Source organism: Chlorocebus sabaeus, chromosome 21 (assembly GCF_047675955.1).
Source record: "Chlorocebus sabaeus isolate Y175 chromosome 21, mChlSab1.0.hap1, whole genome shotgun sequence".
NCBI lineage: Eukaryota > Metazoa > Chordata > Mammalia > Primates > Cercopithecidae > Chlorocebus > Chlorocebus sabaeus.
The window spans coordinates 35,131,774-35,157,565 of NC_132924.1; the positions used below are offsets into that span (position 1 = coordinate 35,131,774).

Consider the following 25,792-nt stretch of genomic DNA (forward strand, 5'->3'; position numbering starts at 1 on the left):
AGTTCTAGCACATCTTTTCTCTTCAGCCATTATAACATATTTTATCATAAATTAGTCTGTATGTCAAGAAGATATCTCTTACATTAGAATTGAAAACTTCTTAAAAACCATTCTGAAAGTCTGTGCACAGCTACTCATAGGTACATGGAAATTCATATTTTGAGAGTGCTATTCTTTTGTATTATGAGAAGTGCTTTAATTTACTGTATTTTTCATGTCTTACTGCAGTCATATCTGGTAAGAAACTATAGCTATCTTATTCAAGATTAATCAGTCTTCTTAGGCTCCTGGCTAGGATTGAAGCTGCTCTCAGCCCTGCTTGCTTCAGGGCTTGGCCTTACTCTTGTTTTTTCATCACATTTAGTCTCTGGTAGGGAGGTGATGGGAGATGATTTTTCCATTTGCAAGCTGCCTTTCAACTGGAAGAAAAATGGAAGGGGCAAATGCCAAGTTTTTCACTTTCTGTGGCCATTACAAACATGACTTGTCTCCTGTTTTTTCAGCAGTGTATACTATTTTTCAAGGGTGCATTTTTTTAAAACAATTGTCAGCCAAATTATTTTGTCATTGAAGAGTGTTAAAAATAAGAATACATGTCAATATGACATCATTATATTAACTTTCTCATAAGTTGCATGTTATAACAATAGGTTAAAATGCTGTTTAATTAATTAACAAACAGGAGCAAGTAATATATGCAAGGTTTTACACCCAAAAGGAAGAAAAACAGTAGTGCTTCAGAACCTGGACTCTGGAGGCAGACTGCCTGGGTGTAAATCCTGACACTAATTATTATTATAGCTGTGTTATGCTGAACACATTACTTAAATGTTTCTATGCCTTCGTTTCATTATCTGTAAAATGGTAATGATGGGTTTTGAATGAGAATTATGTATATAATATAATACCTAGTGGTGTTTAGTACACAGGAAACCATCAGATTATTGTAATCCCTGTTGGCCACTTTACCTCATTTCATCCTCATAATAAGCAGATTTTATAGTTCTGTTGTCCACATGAAAAAATTGAGGTTCAGAGAGTTTAATTAACTTGTCTAAGTTTGTATAGCTAGTGAAAGAGGGTAATATAAACTTCTGGACTACAAATTATATTGCATTTATATAGTTCTGTTGTATCTTTCAAATACATATATGGGATTAACTCTTGCTTTACTAATTCCATTATAATTAATTTTATTTTGGTATTATTTAGTGACATATATCTATATTTTGAAGCTTAAAACGCAAAGTAATATTTGGAGATACAATGTTCTAATTAACTTACCTTCAAATAATGATAGAACACTGAAACCTTAGAGACCTTATGTAAAAGAAAGCCTTAGGACAACTGTGTCCAGTCCTTTGAATGCGGGGACTTTTTTGCTTATTTGTGGTGGTGGATATCATGAACATTATGCATGGACTTTTTTTTTTTTTTTTAAGCTCATCAGGTATTGTTAGTGTTAGTTTATCTTATGTGTGGCCCAAGACCATTCTTCTTCTTCTGTGGTGGCCCAGGGAAGCCAAAAGGTTAGACACCTGTGCCTTTGAAGATATGGCTCTGAGCAATGGTTCTCAAAGTATTGTCCTGGGACCAACAGCATGGGCTGGAAACTTGTTAGAAATGCACCTTCTCGAGCTCAGCCAAAATATACTGAATCAGAAACTCTGTGCATGGGGCACAGCAATCTGGGTTTTAAAAGCCCACCAGGAGATTCTGATGCTGCTGAAGTTTGATAACCAGTGCTCAAGAGAAATACCACATCATGGTGGCATGCAGAGATGTTGATGTGTCTCATAATCTCTGTTCGCAAATTAGAAGTTACATCATATTGCAGAGGGGAAATGTGGTGATAGTAGACAAATACAAGTGAGGCTATTATTTGATAATTGCCCTATAAATATTAAATATTCAACACTATGTGCTTGATCCCTTTCATTCCTTGGATTGAGGCCTTCTAAGCAGGTAGAAGCTATTACTATAGGGCACAGCAAACTAAGCACAAAGGGGTAAGACTGAGAGTGACTCTTTCCCCACCCTCAGTTTCTTACTGACTGGGACACACAGAACCAGGGATTAGGATGGTTAGTTTTTCTAGTATGCAGCAACTGGGAATCTTCAAACAAGAAGAACTGACACTAAAAATAGAGAGAAGGGGAGAGAGAGCAATAAACAATCATTATCATCATATCTTTTTCTTTCTTCAGATACAATTCAAACATGGCCGGGCACAGTGGCTCATGCCTGTAATTCCAGCACTTTGGGAAGCCGAGGCAGGTGGATTGATTGAGCCCAGGAATTCAAGACCAGCCTGGGCAACGTGGCGAAACCCTGTTTGTACAAAAAAATACAAAAATTAGCCGGATGTAGTAGTGTGAGCCTGTAGTCTCAGCTGCTTGGGAGGCTGAGGTGGGAGGATCATATGAGCCTGGGAGGTAGAGGTTGCAGTGAACTGAGATCATGCCACTGCACTCCAACTTGGGTGACAACGTGAGACCCTGCCTCAAAAAAACAAAAGATATAGTTCAAACATGGAAGTGGCATATTTTAAAATGAGTGAGACAGATGGATATAGGAAATAAATAAGGAAACTGATACGGTGTCCACTTTTAATTGTGGAAAAAATTGAACAAAAGCAGATACCATCTTAGAATCCATGATAGCTACTGAAGAAAAGGCTGCCCATTAGCCAGACACATTTGCTTATACTGTAGGAAGGCAGATTTCAGAAAATTCGGGGAAAGAATAAGCAAAAATGTATGGTATTAATGACAAACGGATATTTTTAAATGCCATTTGAATTTTAATTGTAAATGATCTCAGTGAGGGAAAGAAAGAAAGAAGCTAAAATAAATTAATATCCTTGTGCTAGAATCTATTCAATGAATGCAAGTTTTATTTATTTATTTTTTATTATTTGTTTTTGAGACGAAGTCTTGTTCTATCACCCAGGCTGGAGTGCAGTGGCGTGATATCGGCTCACTGCAACCTCCACCTCCCCAGTTCAAGCAATCCTCCTGCCTCAGCTTCCCGAGTAACTGGGTTTACAGGCACCCACGACCACGCCTGGCTAATTTTTGTGTTTTTAGTAGAGATGGGGTTTCACCATATTGGTCAGGCTGGCTTCAAACTCCTGACTGCAGGTGATACGCCTGCCTTGGCCTCCCCAAGTGCTGGGATTTCAGGCGTGAGCCACTGCGCCCAGCCTGAATGCGAGTTTTAAAGGTGGTATCCATCAACAATTGAAATGACTGAATAACCAAAGAAAATATGAAAATAGCTTACATTTATAAATTATGATAAGCACAACCAAAAATGTACAATAGTGGTGTGTTTTTGTTTTCAAAACTTACTAGAGACAGTGGTTCAGAGAAAACAGCTCAGTTTCTATTTGCTCCTTTTCTGTTAAGAATCATCCTCTAACTAATAAGATTGGTAAGAGGGAACAGAAGCCCAGGATTGACAAAGATTCAAATCAACTACCTAGCTAGCCAAAAGCAAACCCTTTTTTTGTTCCAGGCTTGTTTAGGTAATTTAAGTAAGCCACTGGGGAGTCCACACCTGGAGTAAAAGTGGACAGTAGAGGAATGCTTGTAGTACCTTATGAGTGGAATAATAGAGGCCTGGACCAAGTCTGTGAGAACACAAAGGGGTGAGAGGCCAGCCACTTCCCAGAGTGGGGATTGAGCTTTGCTTTGAAGATAAGTAGGACTTGAGTTTATCTTCTGGCCCAGGTAAAACTATTGTACATTACAAGAGAAATTGTAAATGAAGTCATTGAGCTGCTGTCACTGATTTTGAGGGAAACATGAAGGATGAGAAAGACTTTAGAGGTCTGGAGTCTAGCAATTGTATTATAAACTTTTCAAAAACAGTAGAAAGTGTCTCGAGTTGGGTTCCCTGAAACAGACTCTAAGACAGTTTTATGTGGAAGGTTTATGGGTGAGTGATTTTAGGACATATGCTGGATGGAAGTGAAGAAGGCCGGACTAAAGCTAGGATGACTTCAGGGTTGTGCCAAATTGAGGCATAGGGGTTTGTCTTTGTATTCCTGCATTAGCTATTCATTGGCTCCAAGCCATTCTCTGGGAGGCCCTGTAACCTTGAGTGAAGCAATTCCCTGCAGTTGAGGGCAATTTCTAGTGAGAGACACAGTTATGGACCAACTGTAGCATGAGTCCCAGCAGTTGGGGATGGCTATATTGGTTCTGAAAAGGGTATCTGGTATCCACCACAGGTGAATTCTAAAAATTCTAGATAGTAAATCTAGAGATAAAGAGGACTCCAGGAACTGCTAACATAGAATATCAAAGAGAGTCTTTTATGTTAACTAGAAGATGAAACACTAATTACTGGAACCCAGTATGGGTTCAAGGAATTGGCAGACATATAACTGGACTTCAGTAAGACATGTGGTCAGGATTCTCGTGAAATCTTTGTAGATATAGAGACCACTGGATAACTGACTCTACAGCTGTGTCCAAAGAGTGCTAATTAATTCATTTTATGAATACCTTGGGGATTTATTTTCAATATCATCATATCCAACCTATTCATCAATGTTGTGGATACAGGCCTGCTCTCAATAGAACAAAATCATGGGTCAAATCCAACAAGATGAAATATGAAATATGATAGAATATTTCACTTGCTCCAAAAAGCTAGTTGCACAAGTACAAGAAAGGAAAGACTTGGCTTCATAGAAAGTGGGAAAAACACATAGGGATTTTGGTCAGTAGCTCAATATGAGTCAACAGTTTAATGTGATTCAATCCTGAGATTGTGTGCTTTGGGAACATAAAATAATTATCAAATAGTGTTCTAGGTTAGCAGGATATCTTTTTTTTTCATGTGGTAGATGAACAATGTTTAGATATTTAACTAAAACTACCCAGAAAGTACAGGGTAGCCATTCTTAAACTTATTGATCTCAGGATCCCTTTACAATCTTAAAAATTATCAAGGACCCTTAAAAGCTTTTGTTTATGTTTTGAATTTTTTTCTAGAAAGTACAGTATTTCATCTCACTGTAGATTTTCTTGGTTTGTTTTAAATTTTATTAGATTAAAAATACTATCTAAAGATAAGTAGGTTGGTAAATAGTTAAATCTCAATATTTACCCTATTAGAAATTAAAGTAGATCTTTAAAGAATGTTGATTTATTAATGAATTTAAAAGTCATGATGATAAACCTATTACGTGTGTACATAACTTATTTTTAGGAAAAATAACTATATTTCCCCCTATAATTAGAAGAATATGGCATTGTTTACATTTTTACAGCTTTCTTGAATGTCTGTCTTGGTAGAAGACAATAGAGTTTCATATCTGCTTCTACATTCAGTTTATTGTGATATGTGTTTAAGTACAGTTAACTTATAAAGAAAATCCACCTCATACAGATATGTAGGAAGGAAAAGGGAGGTACTTTAGCTGTAGGTAATTGTAGGTATTCTTTTTTGATATTGTACCCAGACGCAGCAAGTGGTAGTTAAAAGCTGGTACAATGTGGAATCTGAAACCATACCAATGAACTTTTCATACTCTTTTACATTAAAATTCATAGGCCTGTCCTGCACTTTGTTGAATGGATCTTTTACCCATGCTTGATTTTGTAACATTATGCTTTGGTCAGTTGGAAAATACTGGTTCATTACATTATGCAGAACCTACAAATATTGACACAACTATGACACAACTCAAGAAAAACCCACATGTTGTTTATATCACCATCCATCGCTTTGGAAAAGTATTTAAATAGTGGGGAGCTGTCAAGCTTACAGTGGCAGATACAAGTTTCTAAAATTCTAATTTTTGCTTGAAAGCTCAAATTTTATCATTGGCAATAAATACTGTCAGTTGTTTCCATTGAAATGACAAGCTTATTTTGTTTACTTTTGAGAAAATGTCTGCCAGATTCCCAAGTCTAAATAACCATAGTTTGTCAGTCATTCAAGTAAAAATGGTGTTCCATGAATAAAAAAGTGCTAATTCAGCTCGACACTCAGATTCTTACACATCTGGTGGTATAGCAGAAATGCTTTATACATTATTCTGATTTCGTCACGCAGAATATTAAAGTTACGTACTCATGGTTGATATTAGGTGAAAATAATTACTACTGTTTCATCAAGGACATTCTTTAGCGCAACTGACTTCTTTCATTTTTTTCCTTTTATGCCAGTGCAGGGCAGTGAAGAATACAATGACAGTTTGCTGCCACTATGTTGATTTATGCTAAGGTGTCAGCAGTTTTACCCATCATTGCTCTGCAACATCAGTGCAAATGTTAACATAGTGAAAAAGACACATAATGTCTTAGTATTATTATGAAAATAGCTTTGACCTCATAGACCCTCCACCTCGCAAACACATCTTGGAAAGCACTGCTGGTATAAGGGATGTGGAGCCAGTAAGTCTAATGGTGATGGTTCTTTCTATGAAACTGTGCTTTTCTTTCTTGGGCTCTTGAAAATGAGGTTAAGATGCACTGCGTATGATGAGAAAGGGTATATTTGCATAGGCAAGCAGAGGAAACAGAGCAAAAGCCTATAACAAATGAGCTCTGCATCCATATATCAGCTGTTTTTCCAGAGGTTATAGTAGGCAGTTGTAGACACTGATAAGACAGCCACATTACAATCAAATAATCATAACATCAACCTATTTATCACTAGATACTATTTTTTTAATCTAATAAAATTTAAAGCAAGCCAAAAAAATTTAAATTCAGATGAAGTATTTTACTTTCTGAAAAAGGATTCAAAACAGTTTACAACATTGTAAACTGTTTTGAATCCTTTTTCAGAAAGTAAAATACTTCAATTTCATTGTAAACTGTTTTGAATCCTTTTTCAGAAAGTAAAATACTTCATGGTGGCTCAAGCCTGCAATCCCAGCACTTTGGGAGGCCGAGACGGGCGGATCACGGGGTCAGGAGATCGAGACCTTCCTGGCTAACACAGTGAAACCTCGTCTCTACTAAAAAAATACAGAAAACTAGCCGGGCGAGGTGGCGGGCGCCTGTAGTCCCAGTTACTCGGGAGGCTGAGGCAGGAGAATGGTGTAAACCCGGGAGGCGGAGCTTGCAGTGAGCCGAGATCCCGCCACTGCACTCCAGCCCAGGCTACAGAGCGAGACTCCGTCTCAAAAAAAAAAAAAAAAAAAAGGAAATGTAAGGGGACAGTGAATACATATGCATTTGGGGTATTTTATGTAAAATAAGAATTAAGAAAAAGCAGTAGCTGAATAAAGGTAGCCTAGAAGAAGGTGTTAATAGTGGTTATGCTTGGATCATAGATGATTGATTGATTGATTGATTTTGCTTATCTCTATTTTCTGACTTTCAGCAATGAGTAGGTATTGCTTTTGTAACAAGAATAATAAGAAAAAGGGTTATTTTAAATGAAAACAATGAGCTGTAATTGTATCAGAAATCCAGAGCCAGACAGAGGTTACTATAAGTGAAAAATAAATGAATTTAGACTTTCCTGGACTAAAAGAATTTTAGAATTACATAATTTGTTATGAACTTTAATAAAAAGCTAAGAATGTGGGCTGTAAAGGAGAATTTTTATTATACAGTGAATAATTCAGTGGGACAAGAAGGAGCTCCATTTCATAACTTCCTAATACCTAGTACTTTTTAGGAGTGGGATCATTTTCTAACTCACAGTCGCTTCTGACCAACCAAATCTGACCTATGAAAACTTTGTTTTTAATCTATATACGTTCCTGTTTGCCTTAATTGCCTAATTGCCTGTAGATGATCAAGTGTATACAAGACTGCTCCTGAAATAAAGGAGTACTTCTCCAGCAACAGATAACTTTTTCAGAAATATCTGCAGTGCACAGAAGCCAGTTTCAGGCAGAAGGGTACAGTGTGCAAGCTGTGTGCCCTTGGTCCAGTCATTCAGCACCCACAGTTTACCTCGTATTCTATGAAAAGAGGAAACAGAACGAGATTCTATCTAAGGTTTCTTTCCCTTCTAAGATTTTTTGTCCTGACTCTGTCAAATGAGATCTTTGCTTGAGTTCAAGTTTTTTCCTCAACATCCCAATCATGATGTTAACAAATACATCTATGTGAAAAATTATTATTTTCACATTTTCCGATTTGTGTGTGTATGGGTTTTGTTTTTGTTTTTGTTTTTCTTAGAGACAGGCTCTTGCTCTGTCACCCAGGCCAGAATGGAATGGCTTGATCTTTGCTCACTATAAACTCAAACTGTTAAGTGATCCTCCTGCCTTGGCCCTCCTAAAGCAGATTTGTGTTTAAATTATTAATTTTAATGTCATAGTACAGAAATTTACTACAATGGTATTTCCTTTTACTTTTGAAGTGTAGTGATAACCTTTTCATATTAAACCTTATAATAATAGAATGTCAAAGGTGAAAATTAGATTTTGTGGTTGAACAACTGTTGCTTATTTTATATCACATTAACCTTCCTGGTTGCTTAATTAATAAATTGTTGTAAAACTCCTAGTTCCTAAGGTAATAAACTTGATACAGCATACTAATTCTTCATTTTTTCCCCTGAGAAGTCTGGTTATCTCGTCGTCTTCCCCCAGTCCTTCTTCAAAGTGCTATGGGATAGACTTACTCTTCCTACTTTGAAGTACAAAGATAACACTAAGAATTAGAGGCAGTGTCCAGTTTATGTGAGTAACAGAGCTGTAACAATAGGCCCTACTTTGCCAAATTTCCATAAGAGTAAACATGACTCTAACCATGCTATTTCAGTCATCTTTATCCTTCCATTCATTTTGAAGTTTGTATAATGCTAAAAGGCACATGTTTATATCTTTTTAAAAATATGTATCTTATTGCTGTAAAATAATAGTCTATTGAATAGACAGAACAGTCCTTTAGAAGTATAATAATATATAATAATATAAAAATCCTTCTTATTACCAATAGTTCTGGATTTATAGACCCCTGGGGAGCTCACTTTCCCTTGCTGTCATAAATTTGAATCTTTTGCCCATAGTCCTTAGATTCGAATCTAACTTTTCCAACCCTTCTTCCAGCCTTTGTGGCTTGCCACAGGTCATGGGAGAGAAGAGCCGGTGGGGTGCCGTTTGTGTAAACCCTCCCAGCACTTCTTCTGTCTTTTACATTTTACCACTAGGACTAGCCATTGGCGTCCTCTGTTCCTCCACGTCACCTCTTCCGTCTCCCACTCAGGGGCATCTTGTGTGCAATGCCCAAATAGTATGTAACTTTAGGAACAGAGAAGTGTGTTAAAAGCTAGAAGTGAGGAAGGGGAACTAGGAGGAGAGAAAGAAGACCATATATTTTGGGCACCCCTGGTTGCAATTGTTTCTAAATCAGCACTAAAAAGTTTGCTTAAGATGTACTTCAGATACAATGCTATGATAGTATAGAACCTGCTCATCTATGTGAAAATGTTTTCAAAGTCCACAAACAGACAATATTTTAAGTAAAATTTTAGAAAGCAATCCACCTGTAAATTGAAGATTTTAATGAAAATAAAGGAAGAGACACTGTGGCTTAGAGTTAAGGCATATGCCTAAAGTTAAAATCCCAGCTTATGTAATAACTGGATGTGTGAACCTTGACAAGTTATTCAGGCTCTGTAAATTCACTTTTCGTATTCATAAAATGGTTATGATAAAAATACTTATTATTACCTCATAGAATTGTTGGAGGATTTAGTTACATAATGGATATAAATGCATGTAATGTGAACATTTAAGCAATAAATATTCACATTTCCTGAGAAAAATATATAATACATAAATAATGCCTGGACAGGTAGAGATCTAAAACCAAACTTTATTTCAGAGCTTAACTTTTGATTCTGTGTTTCATGTTTTAAAATACATTATAATTTAGTAAAGCTGTTTTCTGAGGGTGCTTAGTGAGAAAGGTGATCCTTTTGTAAGTCAAAGATTTTTTTTTATTGTCTTCCTCTTCTCCCTGGAAGAGATGATAAAATCAGTCCTCAGCCTTGATGTGAACATCGTATACCTTGAGTTGGTGCTAACGAATTGTCTTCACCCTTTTTCAAGCAATGTCAGCTAAATGGTGCCATTTACTTATAACTCTTCTTTTTGGTTATTTATCCTAAAGATAAGAACATTAGTAAGCCATAAATTCCCATTTTGTAAAAACTTCCTAGCTAGACAGATTTGCAATCCTTATTGGGGTAATAATCCATCTGTTATGGAGCTGGATCAATTTTGTAAATTAAATAGGTTAAAAGGGGGAAAAAGGGGCCATGACTTTTCCCACAGTAAGCTTTTTCTCAAATGCTAAAAAGATTTGGGAAGACTGAAACTATTTGCCATTCTTCCTCTCTTTGCTCAACTCAGAGAGAAGGCCAAATATCTATTAAAAAGAGGGGTGGGTGGAGTTTATGGTTTTTTTTTTTTAAATTCTGCAGGATCTGATTGCTCCTGGAAGTTTCATATTTTTGACAGGTTAAAACCTTTTGATGACTACCAGAACATTTCTACTATTCTCACTGATCAGTTTAGTAAACATGTGACTATGTTTGAATTTTCTTCTGCACTTAGCTCATTTTACTGTTATTTTCATCCTGTTAAAAAAAAAAAAAAAAAAATCTCCTGATGATTCTTCTAACAATGTGTGATTGGAATAATAATTTCACATGTTGAAGAGTTTTGTGCTGCAGCTGAGAGGCATGTAAATACAAGCTGCTTATTTGCAAGAAGCTTCCAGATTTGCAATATGATTGCTATGGAAACCACATAATGAAAACCTTATAACCATCTGTGTGGTTTGATGGATTTTACTGCATAGCTGAGCTGTTTTTGTTTACTGTTATTAAAATGTTGAATGGAATATATTAACTCACAAACATTGACTATTTGAGGTATTAATTAGTGTTGTACAATGACATTGTGCCTCAACACCAAAATAATACATATTTAATAACAAACCTAAATAAAAAAACATGTGAATGTATACATTTCTAATATGAAGGTGATTATTGCGTAGAATTTTGGTCCCTCGTTCTTACATATTTTTAAGAGCTTTATTCTATTAATAAATGAATATGTTAAGATTTATTTTTATGATTTTTTTAATCCATTTGTTCACTCTGTATTTCTGGAACATCTCCTTTGTGCCAAGTTCTATTCAAGGTTCAGTCTGAGGTTTTTTCCCCTGCCTAAAATTCAAAAACATACACCATATTTGATTTTGTTATCTTTTATATGGAAGCTGTTTGTATTGTTAGCCAAGATAAAATGAGTTGTTTAAATATTGTTAAGAAAAATTGATATATGAAATGCATAAGGCTTTGGTTTAAAAATATCACTACCAGGTTTAAAAAGGAAAAAGGAAGTGTCGTTAATGAGCATCTCATCCTCTAAAATCTGCTTATTAAATGGCATCTCACATGGATTTCAATTTGGATATATTATAGTAAACATTAATTCTTAAGTAAATACTTTTAATATCATTATTCTGATAATTTAAGAATACATATTTTTAAGGACAAAGCTCTCTGTCACCAGTATACAATCCAGAGTACGTGTTATGGCACTTAAATTTTAATAAAAAATTCATAGTAACAAATACTTCTAAATTCATTGTTAACTTTGTCAAGGAGCAGAGTTTTTTCATTAAGTATTGTAATGAATTTTTATATGTTGATGCTGATTTGGGTGGTGAAATCTAAATCCCACTGTCTCTTTTTTTTTTTTTTTTGAGATGGAGCTTCGCTCTTGTGGCACAGGCTGGAGTGCAGTGGCGCGATCTCGGCTCATTGCAACCTCCGCCTCCCGGGTTCAAGCAATTCTCCTGCCTCAGCCTCCTGAGTAGCTGGGATTACAAGCGCCTGCCACCACGCCAGGCTAATTTTTGTGTTTTTAGTAGAGACGTGGTTTCGCCATGTTGACCAGGCTTGTCTCGATCTCCTGACCTCAGGTGATCCACCCGCCTGGGCCTCCGAAGTGGTGGGATTACAGGCATGAGTGACCATGCCTGGCCCCCACGGTCTCCTTAAAAGTAACGAATAGTACCTATTGTATTGATGCGGTTATAGCTTTTGACTGAGGACAAGTGTCTTTATCCATTTTTTAATTTACTTCTTACTATTGAATTTGTGACTGAATTAAAAGGGGAGTGGGTGCTATGGAAAGAAAGTGTGAAAAGTAAGGAAAGCTTTCTCCTTCACCTTTTACAAAATTATCTGTCAATAAAATGAGTAGGTTGGAATAATGACTCTAAACGTCCCTTCTACCTTTAAAACCTTATATGGAAACACCCTATTAACCCATTTATTAAAACTAGCCTTTGAAGTTTGGCATAAGTGAGATAACTATTGTTAAAAAGAAAAGAGATAGGATACTTTTTTTAAAAAGTAGTATACTTTTATTAGGTCTTCTATTTATTTGACTGAACCATATTAAATTGTCAGTGTTAGGTTTAACAATATGAATAAAATGCCAGATATTTTCAGGCGTCCCTTATACTGGAGCTGTCACTATTTTATTTGAATTGAATTACAGAAATTCAGAACAGTTCTGTTTGTGGTGTAAGTACAGCTACCCTCAAGCTTGATTGAAATGCTGATTTTGATTCATCTCCATTTAAAATTTTCAGGAGACTCCTAAATTTCTACCTATAGTCCTGACTACTCTACCATACTTTGCAGTTGCCCAGACATGTTCTCTGGGTTACCCCACCAATACATTAAATTCCTCAACTCCTTGTGTTCCCTGGTAAAATAGATTATCTTGGCTGTCCTCCTTTTAGTAATAATGTGCCCATTTCTCAGTTAACTAAGCTCAAAACCTTAGCCATCCTTGGTTGCTCTTTTTTTCCCCTTCATGCCTCCACATTCAGGCACAAAACTTATCCATTCTAGTTATTTTACCTCTCATAACCATCTCCTTTCCATTTCCTTTGCCCCTTCAGTTCAGGACTTCCTTCCCCTTTGTCCACGGTGGTCTCTCTCCTCACCCCTTCTTTAGGCTATCTGAGACAATGGGATCAGATGTCCATTTCTGAAGCATAGCTTCAGTCCTGCCCTTTCTCTGCTCAAAAAACCTTCTAAGGCTCTTATTGCCCACCAAATAAAAGCCTGCAGTCCATAACAAGATGTTCATGGCCCCTCAACAGCTGGTCCAAACTATGAGCGTAACTCCTACCTGGCTCTTCCCCTATGTGTACCAGATTCTTTAGTCAAAATGAATGTGAATGTGCCTTTTTCTTTTAAAGATCATACCTATCCCTCTGGAAATACCCTTCTTACCCTCTCTCCTTATTTAAACTCTCTCCATCCCTTCCATGGTACTCCCTAGTTGGGTGGTTTCTCTGCTGCATTTCTTCAGTACTTTGTGCCTCACTTGTCAGATTTAGGCCCCTTCGGCCTGTTTTCCTTTAGAGCTTGTCTTCTGTCCCATCCGTGCTGTCAGCTTCCTGTGAGCAGAGGCTTCCTGTTACTTTTACCTCCTTGGTGGATCCCCTCTGTCTTACACTTAGATAATATCCAATGAAGATTGATTGATTGATCGATTGATTGATTGAATAGTTACAATGGCTACATTTATATATTTTGCATAGTTTTCTTTAAAGTTTTAGGAGTTTTTTTGGAACTGATTCTCTTTGAATCCAGTTTTTCTTTGGCATGCCATTTGTTTTTATGTCCTGCGTTAAGTATTTCTAGGTTTGTATGTAAATCCTTAGGTGAGGAAAAATTATGTAATAAATATTTTTCTTGGTGTAAAATAATTAGTTTATTAAGTCTATTTAAAACTCTTCTCGTTTAATTTTATCTTATTTCTTTGCATAATTTGGGGAAGAAATGGTATAGGTGAATGTGGAACAAATGTAAATAAAGCACTGATTATATGTAGGATAAAGAACATTGACTTTGTAATCACAAACTTAAGTTTGATTGACACACTTTGGAAGTTACTTCACCTTTTTGAGTCTCTAAAAATATACTTGTCTGTAGAATGAGGATTAAAAATTATTTGTCTATGAGATTTTAACACCCACCATTGTATATGACACATAATAGGTTCTCGGTATAATTTTGGGGGAATTACCTCAAAGGATGAGGATCCTTATAGTATCTTCCTGTGAAGATTAAGTGAGAAAACATGAAATTATATGATACTCAATAAATGATTTATAGGTTAACTGCATTTTTAGGTTTACACATTTATAGGTTAACACGTTTTCTCCTTGCTATATGATGTTTTAGAGACCATGATTTTATATATGATACTTCTGCCACACAGTATAATGTGGTGTATCAGTATAATGCTGAGTGTTACTTTAGTGGATTTAAGGGCTTTCCTGAAATTAAGATTGTTCCAGATGAGTTTCTAAAAGTATTTAAAGCAAAATATGCAGTGCATTAGTACGTATCTTAAATTTTGCCAAGCCAGTTGGAAAGGTTGCTATTTGGCAGTAGCTAGTATTTTATTTATTCAGTGTTAGATTGTTGAAAAAGGAATGTGAATCTTGAATTGTTTTATTCTTTGAAAAATAATGTTTATGTGTTATAAACTTTTAGTTTGGCTTTTAAAATGGAGTGAGTACTGTATTGTTATCCCTGAGAAAACCCTTCAGTGTGCCATTGATAATGTTTATTTACAGAAGAAGAAGAGGACATTGCTCCAGTGAAAGTGGAAGAACAAAGGAAGATGAGTCAGGATAGTGTTCATCACACCTCAGGTAATGAATTGTGTAGCTTCTTGGCAAACCTTATTTTGCTTTTGTTCACTTTCATTTTATCCACGTTCTTACTGTTCTAAAGATGTTTACACAGCTCCCCAAAGTTGGCTTGTTTGGCCTGGATATCTTATGGCTGATAAGCTGCTTAGTCCCATTTAGGATGCATGAAAACCACTTGAGAAGGATTTATAAAGTAAGCCAATTTATACAAGGTATTCCTTCCTGAATTACTTTGTAATGACTCAATTAGCTTTCATTTCTGCACAAAGGAGATTTAGTTGCATAAATTAGCTTATCATCATTGAGGAAGTGTCACTGCTAAAGGACAGTTTATAGATACAACATGCAGTTGCTGTCAAACCTATAAGAATGTAATATAGACATCTGTGTATACTTTGTGCTTGAGCAGAACAGACTTCTGCCATTCAGGGACTAACAGGGGACAACAAGTTGCCCAGGGGACTGGCAATGTAGACATCTCTGAAAAGGTCAACTTGACACAGGCTCTGACAATCGACCCACAGCTCTGTCTTCTTTGATAAAAATCAGATAAACTTAAGACCGCTAATTGATCTGCAGCCTGTTTAAATGTTGGCCATGCATATCTTCATTGCATATGATTAACACAGAAAGCAAATGAATTGGGTAAGAAATGCCAGAGTCCAGTGACAGCAGCTTAAAAATTGGAAAAGGACACTGGTGGCCTAAAAGGCTAGGAAGGATGTTTCCCTTATCCATTTCCACTTGGCACATATATCCCCAAGTACTAATTATGAATGAGACTGGAAAAATAATTGCATACACTCTGTGCAAAATCACATGATATGGACAACTTTTCTTGCTTGTTGTTATTTCCAAATAGCAGGAGATAAACCATATCTGTAGTGCAAGCATGAGGTTAGTTTTGATAAACCAGTAATTATTTTACACGGAAAGAAGAGAAAGACTGCCTTCTTATCAGGACTTTACACCTCTTCATAGCCACATGTCAGCTGGGGCAAGGTCTGCCATATCATCTCTGTGTCTTGCAAAAAGCTAGAGTTAGGGTCACCTTCCCCTCTCTGATATGTCCATACATCACTCTTTCAAGCTGTCAAGGCCGGGTGGACAAGAAGTGTGTGTTCAGGAAGTAGCTTTCCAGAGTCCTTCCTACTGTGACATGTGGAAAGGAAACAGAGGCCTGATTCTAGACCTGGACAGGAAAGCAGAAGTAGGTTGCTACAAAAGGTTTTGGTTAGTGTTTTTTCAGAAAGGAAGTGAGAACAAAATCATTACATGTTAGCACTCTAGTCCTATAAAATGCAGCTATAAAACACTGAGGCTTAGTGAAATCTTGAGGACTGTGTTCAATAGTAATTTAAGTATATATGTTTTGGGTTATGTATCATGAAGCTTCTGCCAAAAACATGTAGTTTTCTTTTTTAAAAAATTTCAGTGTTGGTATAGAAAGTGGATACATACAGATGGTCCTTCCATAGATACAAATATTTTGGCTTAAAGCAATTGTATTTTTCAAAAGCCCTTTTAAAGTAAACATCTCCCAAATTTTTGCCTTTGAGGGTAGGAAAAAAAATCAGTTTTCCTCAAAGGAATGCAGTAAATAGATCTAGCCTTTCATGCAATAGCTATAAAACACTACAATAATTCTTATCTTTAGTGACATGAAATTCTTTTCAAGCAACAGTTTTAATGCTTTTGCATAGAAGTGACCTTTGCTCTTCCCTAGGCTGTCAAAGATGTAACACTAGAAGTTTGTTTGCCACGCAGGGCAGTGAGTTGACAAGGATATTACTATCTTGCTGAGCATCACATGACATGAACTTCTAACCTTACTCAAGAATGTTACATATTTTTCACATTGACTGATTTTACTAAACCCCCCGCCACAGACTTTTCTAATGTAAAGTATGTAAGCAAAAACAAAATTAATCTTGTGTTTCTTACAAGTTCCTTCATGTTCAAACTTACATATCTTGCAGTATGTGGGTGAGTATATATATAAAATAAAGATTCCATTTGATTTTGTTGAACACTGTAGAATATATTTACCTTTCTAAAATAGTTTTTAAACTTTGTAACACCAAAGGAGAGATTCTCCACTGTCTTATTCTCATATGTTTCACCCGTGGTCATCATGTTTTTCATCTTTGCAAAGTATCGCCTCTGTCTATGTGTTTCATAACAATTCTGTTAGCTTTGCCGGATGGTCTCTTCTTGTATGTTTTTAAAAGCAGGAGTAAGAACATTGTTTTAATCTTTCACAGGCTGGCTAATTAATTTTTTTCCTTCTTACCTTCTTTTTTTAATCATTCGTGCTTCTCAGGACAAGAAACATAATGTGGTTTTTTTTTTTTTTTTTTGTAATTTTGAAAATATAAATCACGATGTGGATAGAATAGGAAAATTAATCCATGTAGTAAAGACAACCAGACATAAATTTGTGCTTTAAAATACATGTTTATGACATTTGCCTCATCCCATCTTTAAAAATACATATCTCAACTGGATTATTTTTCAGTGTTTAGAGGTGAACAGTGCTAACTTTTGCAAATCTACTGTGCTTGTGAGGCTGTCTGTGCTTAATTTTTTGTGTATGTTTAGCTACACTTTAAATTTTAAAAAGTAAGCTAGAGGAGATTGCTGCTCTCTAAGGAACAGGACCATTCCTGATTTTTTGTGTCCAGATTTCATATCAAGAATTCAAACATTACTTCCCTGAGGGAGACTAAGGCTAATAAACATGTACTGCCAGGGTTTTTCCCCCCCCCTACTTATGATTTTTCTGCTTTATAACTAGTATTGCATGCTGAAATAGATAGACTAGTAAATCATACATGTATATAGCTGTGTGACATAAACAAATTATTCTTTAACAGAGCTCTCATATGGGACACAAAAATGAGGTTGGTCTTTGGGTAACATCATCATCAAGATTATAGAAAGCACAGTTGAAAATGCATCTTTTTCCCAGCATTGCCAAATCGCTAGCTCTGTTGCCTCTTTACAGCAGTGAGATTTAATGAAATGCTCATGATGCACATCTAGGGAGAGATGCATCTTGCACACGGTGGGGGTCTCTCTTCCCCTCATGTGCTCCTGTAACTCCCATTAGTGTTAATGGGAGTTTCAGCAAGCGTATCGAGGGGAAGAGAGACCCCAAAGTGATAAGGATTATGTGTTAGAAATCACCATATACTTTTCCTTCTTTCTCTCCCCTCCCCTTTGAGAATCTATTGAATGAAAAACTATTGTAAGTGAATCTGAAAAAAAAGAGCAACCTGGACAGCTGGGGAACCCAATGGGACAACATAGCTATGCCAAAACCTCTACTCTAGTTTTTAGCTCAAGTTTTGTTTCTTCCACTTTTTTGGAGCAAGCCTAAGGCTGAGCAGCATGGGGAGGACAGACTAAAGAAACCAGCCATTTAGATCCTTTTACCTCCTGGCCAGTTACTGTGGGGGAAGGCCTTGCATGTGAAATGATGTCATCCTCTCTTTGCTCTAATTCCCTGACTTTTAAACTGACACTGACGGACTGCAAGGGGCACAACATTTGACCCATTTACCAGTTGATTTAATCTGACTAGAATGTTTCAACTTCTAAATCTCTATTTGTCTAAATAAGTGGTTTTTAAAGGAAATCAGTCACTTTATTATTAAGTGATTTTTTTTTCTTTTAAAAAAATTGACAATATTTGAAATGATCTGGCCAGCTGGAGTGCCCTCTAGTGTCCATTTTTAGAATTTACTTAATACATGCTTTGGGGAAAAAAATGTAATGAAGAGTGGCCACAAGCATTGTTAGTTCTTGGTTGGATTCCCAAGCTTGTATACATCCCTGCTGGTATGTGATGAGTGCTCAAATGCTAGTGTGGAGAAGTCAATAAGGTATCTGTCTCTCCCACTGCCTCCTCCTTTCTCTTCCTCCTCTCCCCACTCCCATTGTCCCTTATTCTCTTTTTTAATTCTTAGAAAACAAGAGACAAAATTTAATAGAGGGATTTTGCTAGGTTGTATGTTTTCTAGTCCATCTTTATTTTCTTATAAGCGAAAAGTAGCATTCTATTTCCTAAATATTCAGACTCCATATTATTCAGATTCTCCTTTTTTTGGCCTTAAAATATTTCATATACTAAAGAGAATTTTAAAGTTTTCTAGTAAACTTAATACTTTGTATAAATCACAAAAAATGTATAATAAGATGAACACCCTAATGACATGCTAATGTGACTAGTTGTGTTGGAATCACCAAAAAGCCTGCTGTTTGAGAGCCATGTAACAATACTGAGATGACAACTCTGGTCCAGCATGTGTCTCCACAGTTATCCCCTCAGAATTCAAAGATGGCATTCTAGGAATGAAAGTTGTTAGCACGTATATATTCTGCCTGGCTAGTGAACACATGGACATCTTATTGATATTACTTGCATTCTTTTTGTGTTAACTCATCAAAACTCAATTATCATGAAATTAAAAACAGGAAACAGTTCTTAGTGTAACAAAAGCGTCTAGTGTGTTTAACTGTGTTCTGTATTTCAGGAGATCCGCACTGCATAAGTGACAAAGCATTTATTACTCATTTATTGTGGTATTACAGAGTGGAAAGTGCTAAATAATCAATCAGTTAATGGTCTGTATGGCAGTTTGAGCACATCACATCCATTGTGCTTGTGCTGTTAGAAGGATGAGCTGATACTCCAGTGTATGTTGCATGTTTATTCAGAGCCTAATGTCGTAAACTGGGGCTGACAAAAATCTGTTGAAAAATGCAGCTTCAACACTGGCAATTTCAAAGTTGCTAAAAAATGTCAAAGATAACTTTGGCTTTGGGTACGAATGTCCCTAAGGAAAATTGCTGCAATTACTCTTTATACCGTTTCCACGTAGTTCGTCTTTCATTAACCAGCTCTAGGGTTTAGTTTTTTTTTTTTTTTTTTTTTTGGTTCCTTAGTTTTGGTTTTATATTTGTACATTAGCTCCTTTTTACTATTATTATTTTCATGAAGTGTCTCAAATTCTGTGAGATGGTTATTTCACAAAGCCTGTCACATCTCATGGATATTGCTCATTGTGAAGTGTGGCAGACACATCTTCAAAACATGTTGCAAGTGGGCTTAGGTTTGTTTTTTAAAATAAGTGGGAAGCAACTTTTAGGTGCTGGTTTGATGACAGCATATAGCAATTACAGATTTTAGATGAAAGGCAGAAAAAGAAAAGCCAGAATTCAAAATCAGATCTTTTTGCAAGTGGTCTTAAGAGGATAGTGAGGCATAGGATTCATGTGGATGTAATAAAATATTCGTTTACTCAGGACAGATTTTTTTTAGACTATTTTGGTGATCTAGGGCATCGTTTAATTTCTATTGGTTTATTTTGAAATGAGGGATTATTACATGAAGGCCCTAATTCATGCTTTCTCTTTCTTCTTCCTAGGGGATAAGAGCACTGATTATGCTAATTTTTACCAGGGATTGTGGGATTGTACTGGAGCTTTTTCTGATGAGTTGTCATTTAAGCGTGGTGATGTGATTTACATTCTTAGCAAGGTAAGAAGATACCCCAAAATGACATTTGTAAAGAGGGAATACAAAACTCGATTTTTAATGCATTTGGATTTATAGCGCTAGGGAAAAATGCCAATTGGAATTCTTCTAGGTCCTTGTTAACAATTGGGAGTTCACAATAATTAATTATTTTGTCAAGTGAAATGTAATCAAATTTTAAACACAATCAGATAACAGGATTCAACTTAACAGTGTGTTTACCTATCACTTCAGCCCTTGGCTGACATCCACCTACTGACTTCTCCAGAAACAATATACTTATGTGAAAGTTAACATTGTAATGTATTAGATTATTTATTATGTTTTTCTTTCCTCTTCCTTTTTATTCTTCTGTGTGCTTATTCTGATTTTGTCTGCCATTCACTACTGGAAACACTATGTTTATAGAACAAGTTTTTCATCTTTATGTAAATACATTGGGTGTTCCGGCAATTTAAAAGCAATGCTTTTCTATTCAGACAGGCTTAGGTAATTTTTTAAGTTGTTTAGCATACTATATTTGTAAACAAAATGGCAAAGTATAATTCTATAAACCCATCTTTTTATATATATATGTGTGTGTGTGTGTGTGTGTGTGTGTGTGTGTGTATGTGTGTATATAAATTCTTGTATCTGCTTCTTAAAATACTGGATTATTCAGAATCTTTTTGTCCTTAGATCTAAAAGTCAAGTTTCTTATTGTGATTATACTTCTGGTAATGTGTATGAGCTCCCTTAATTTTCATATTTTAATTTCCCCTATTGTAATATGGGAATTTAAAAATTTCCCTCTGTCTACTTACAAGACTACTTTAGAAACTAAACAATTGAAATATAACTAGAAAAATGTCAAATCATAAGTCTAGAAGGTTGATGTAGCTTCTTTCTTGATTAGAGAAATATTTTGGACTTTTCAGAGAGATAGTATGACTTGTTAAATGCAGAAGACAATTTGGAAAGAAGGTCACATACTGAATTTTAACACTAGATGGCTGGTGCATAAAATCATAACACAGAGAATCATCGAATGTTAGAATGATGAGTCTCCATGATGATAATCTAATTCTTGGTTTTATAGATGAAGGAACTTGGGTCAAGAAAATGCCAGAGTCATGACTTGAGCTGTGTCTTGACTCCCAGACCAGTGCTTTTCCCTTTGTTTTCTTTCCTGTGCCCTTTCCTTCCTTCCTTCCTTCCTTCCTTCCTTCCTTCCTTCCTTCCTTCCTTCCTTCCTTCCTTCCTTCCTTCCTCCCTCCCTCCCTCCCTCCCTCCCTCCCTCCCTCGCTCCCTCCCTTCCTTCCTTCCATCATAAAGCACCTGCAGTGTGCCAGGACCCATTCTGACAACTGTGATAAAATAAATAAAGCCGACTATGATAATTGCTAGTTAGGGTGCCCAAAGCTAAGACTGGTCACTTTATTTCTCTCAGTCTTCTGCTCATTAGCATGGAGTTTTGTTACTGTTGTTCCAGAAAGATGTTTTAGGTTCTTGGACGCTATAGATAGTTACGTCACAACTCTTGATTAAGTCTGTTATTGAGCATTAAATTGTCCTGAGTTAAGATGACAGCTTTTTGAGTTAATTACTTAATAAAGCAGTCAAACTGATTAGTTTCAGCTCCTGTCAAGAAACTTTCTTGGAATCATTCCTAAATTTATATAGCCCACAGTCTTTTTAAAACCAATTTAGCTGCAATTGTGTATAAATCTAAAACTTTGATTAGATTTCACTTGCAAGTTCAGATTATAGGAGTGAGTGGCATATAGCCATTATACTCCTTTTGTAAATATGAAATTTATAAAGCCCATGTGGATCTATTTGTAAAACCTTCTTTTTGAATCAGGTTGTCTTTGTTGCTGAAAGCCTAGGTAGAGCACCAGCTTCCAGAACTGGCTGTGAAACAAGTAACCATAGGCATACCTTATTTCTACTGTTGCCTCAGGAAAAAATTTTTGGTTAGCATGAAATTAAAAGTATAATCATAGGTATGTATCATACTTTCAGGATTTCGAAGGAGGCAGTTCCTATTTTGTGTAAACTAATTTTATTTGTGAAGCCTGATTGGAGAAGAAAGGTTAAAGATGTTCCAGCCCATGGAAAGCACATACTTCCATCTAACATTTTTAAATGCTATTATTTGGGAGAGAGCTGATCAAAAGTGCTTCCTCTGCCAGTGTTTTGCAAGGCTTGAAGTTTCACCATCATGATCATATTTATTAAGGGCCTTCTAGAGATGAGTAATCTACCCAGGGTTCATTTTGGTGTTTGAAAAAAGAGCCAAGAAAGAAGACCGTGTTAGCCAGCACATTATTACCTTTGGCTGAATAAGGTTCAGTGTTCATCGTTACCCAGCTGTGGACCTAGTGGAATCAACCTGGTAAATCTTGGTGAGGGTAAAAAGGAGAGGACATTTAGCTTTCCCTTGATGAGATTTGGACATACTCTGGGCTATTGATGGGTATCTTGGCTGCGAGTAGACAGGTTGCTTTGGATTGAGTATGTATTTGTGAAGACTTACTTCCCCACCTTCCTTCATACAGGTTCAGCTAGGAATCTCTTGAGACTTTCTAGTAGTCTTTATTGACTTGGCCTTCCAGTTTTATCAAAACTTTGGCAAACTCAGACTGTAAGTTAATACCATAAATTCATTTAATACATGAATAACTGCAATTTTGAATGCTTGATATTATTACAAATTAAGTACAATTAGTATAGAAATCACTAGCGTTTTTAGATGTCTCGCAATGTGTTTAATTGAGTTTTTCAGAGTTATATTTAGATTTTTTGATGATGGGATGAAATTTTACCTTTCAGTTTATTTTTTTACACCATCTAGTGGCTCAGAATGAGTGGTGCAGGTAATTGCAGCTATTGTACACAATCAAAATGGTGTCAAAAATTCAACTTTAAATCCAGCTATGGGTTATTACTTTCCTATTTTCCTATATAATTTCCTATTTTCCTAATAATTATTAGCATTAATCATGAAAAACTTTGTTCATCATTCTGAATTAAATATAGAAATTGTATATATAAAGAAGAATACATTTTAAGGATTCTGAAATAGTATTTGTAGAGATATAGAAAATGTGTACTTTGTAAAGAAATTAATGCCATGACTTGTCTATTAATAATAAATAAGACCATTTAAAAGATTTTAAAGATATGCAGCTTTCTTTTAGTAATGGACTCATTTATCATTTGAAATACCAAATTATCACTGTTTGATTTATCCTCTAGAAGTGTGTCAATTCTGAAAATATTCTTTAAAAAGGTAACACAAAATAGTTTAAGAAAAGATGCATACTTTCAATATAAATTAACATTTAGACAAAACAGGAAATAAAATCCCATGCATTATAATGAAGAGTGTTTTAATTTTGTTTGTTTGTTTGTTTGTTTGAGATGGAGTCTCACTCTGTCGCCCAGGCTGGAGTGCAATGGCACGATCTCGACTCGCTGTAACCCTAGCCTCCCAGGTTTAAGCGATTCTCCTGCCTCAGCCTCCCAAGTAGCTGGGATTACAGGCGTGTGCGACCACACCCAGCTAATTTTTGCATTTTTAGTAGAGATGGGGTTTCACTATTTTGGTCAGGCTAGTCTGGAACTCCTGATCTCAGGTGATCTGCCCGCCTTGGCCTCCCAAAGTGCTGGGATTACAGGCATGAGCTTCTGCGCCCGGCAAATGTTTTAATTTTGTAAATGTAATGGCAGAAAAACATTTAACTAGCTTGGGGATTAGGTTGTTTTCACTTAAAAATCACTATAGAAATATAGTTTTATTTGAAAATTCAATACGTTGTCTTCCGTTTTGCAAGAAAGCCTCGATGGAATGTTAGCTGTGCTCAGTCAACCTGGGGGTGATTTGTTTATTTTAGACCTCTTTTGAAAGTTATACAAATCTTAGCCTTTATTTTTTATTTTTCTTCCGGTGCAAATCAAATGTTGCAATAAAGAAAGAAGAGTAGGCAGAAACTATGCCCTTTCCCCTTCCCTTTTTAACATTTTCCAATTAGCAGCTATCATGTGACCCCTGGCTGAGATAGCCCCTCCTTCAAAGTGTCCAGCATTTTCTTAGGTTTCACCTTTGAACCTCACTAATAATAAATCTAAACACCGCCTGCCTTAAAAGGCAAGCCAGTAACTTTTTGCTTTATACTTCTATTCACATAGGGTTGCTGCTATTTTTTTATGTGTTAAAATTAAAAGCTTCAGTAGTTCAATGGAGATTTGGAAATCTCTTTTTTCTCTTAAAAAATGGAGCAAATTTATAAAGACTGATGAAAGCAGAATTTGTGATTTTAATGACAGTTGCATTGTTAATGAATTAACAATTGGTTTCAGATTCATTTGATGGGGGAAATCATATTTGAGATAGAAAACCTGTATTTCCTTAAGAAATTGGGTTGTTTAAAATAATGCTAACTATTTTTATTAGTTTTCATTTCATTTTTACTACCACTAAATAAAACAGGAACATAGTATTATAGCTAATAGTATTTTCCTAGAAGCATGTTTGTGAAATTTTATCATTTTAATAGCAGGATCCAGATTATATAGCAATAGGTATATTCCGAGGTCCCAAATGCCTTTTTGGTTATGTTATTCTGTCTTGCTGTTCTGGATTTCTATCCTCTGTTAGTTTATCTTTCAATCTGTGCTCATCAATAAATTGCTAACCACATTCTTATACTTACTTTTAAAGCAATGAATTATTTTTAGAGATTTAATAACAGGCAAGCTACACTTCAGAAAAGAGGCACACTATGATATTAAAAGAAAAATCAGAGTTAAGAATTCTGGAATATTTTATCCAGTCTAGGGCATATGCGACTAGCTTTGCAGCCTTTGAGAAACTTTTTATTAAGTCAAACACGGGAAATGTAGGTGAAGACTGTGGTCACCAATGTGCAATAAAAGGGTACTTTTTGGTGTATATTGGTTGGAGTTTCAAGCTGTACCTCCCTTTATATCTGTTTGGTTGACTTTTTCCAGTGATTGGTGAATTGTGACTGTCATTGACCATTTGCTTCTCATTGTAAGAATGTAAAGATTAAGTTACTGTGGCTTTTTTTGGCTTCAAACCTATGCTAATAAATGAAAGTCTTGTTGCGCTCTACTGGCAGAGGGAAATAAGTTACTTTTTAGCTGTTTTAGTTTTTCATTTGTAACCATATGACCCAGTATGCCACAAATAGCATGGCCAACTGCTGCAGAGTAACTCAGAGTAATCTGAATATGGGACATGCATTGTTGACAGTAAGCTAGCTCCAAAATGTTATATTTTATAGCCTTTTGGTAAGAAGTAGTGTTTGTATTCGTGCTTGCGTTTGTTTGGTCTGATGACATTTAGTTCGTATGCTGTCAGTATGGACGTATGGTCTAGGGCACAGTGGAAACATTAACCAGGCCAACCTCCTATTTAGTACCCATCTCCTCCTAGTAGTGAAAAGCAGTTTATGGACACAACACCATATCAGAAAATGTTCTAATTCTACTCATAGGACTCCTCTTGTTATCTATTTGTGAACAACATGCTTAAGTACTTCCCTACTTTCTCTTA

The 25,792-nt window shown here is 35.9% G+C and overlaps 1 protein-coding gene across 4 annotated transcripts in view; it reads left to right on the plus strand.

Moving 5' to 3' along the window:
- Positions 1-25,792, plus strand: part of SKAP2 (src kinase associated phosphoprotein 2) — a 200,941-nt gene that overhangs the window by 162,559 nt on the left and 12,590 nt on the right. For all 4 annotated transcript variants that reach the window (XM_038004762.2, XM_007981821.3, XM_038004764.2 and 1 more), the window contains 2 exons: positions 14,610-14,687; positions 20,120-20,232. In XM_038004762.2, the coding sequence (XP_037860690.1) occupies positions 14,610-14,687; positions 20,120-20,232 (191 nt within the window). The remainder of the gene's footprint in view (positions 1-14,609; positions 14,688-20,119; positions 20,233-25,792) is intronic.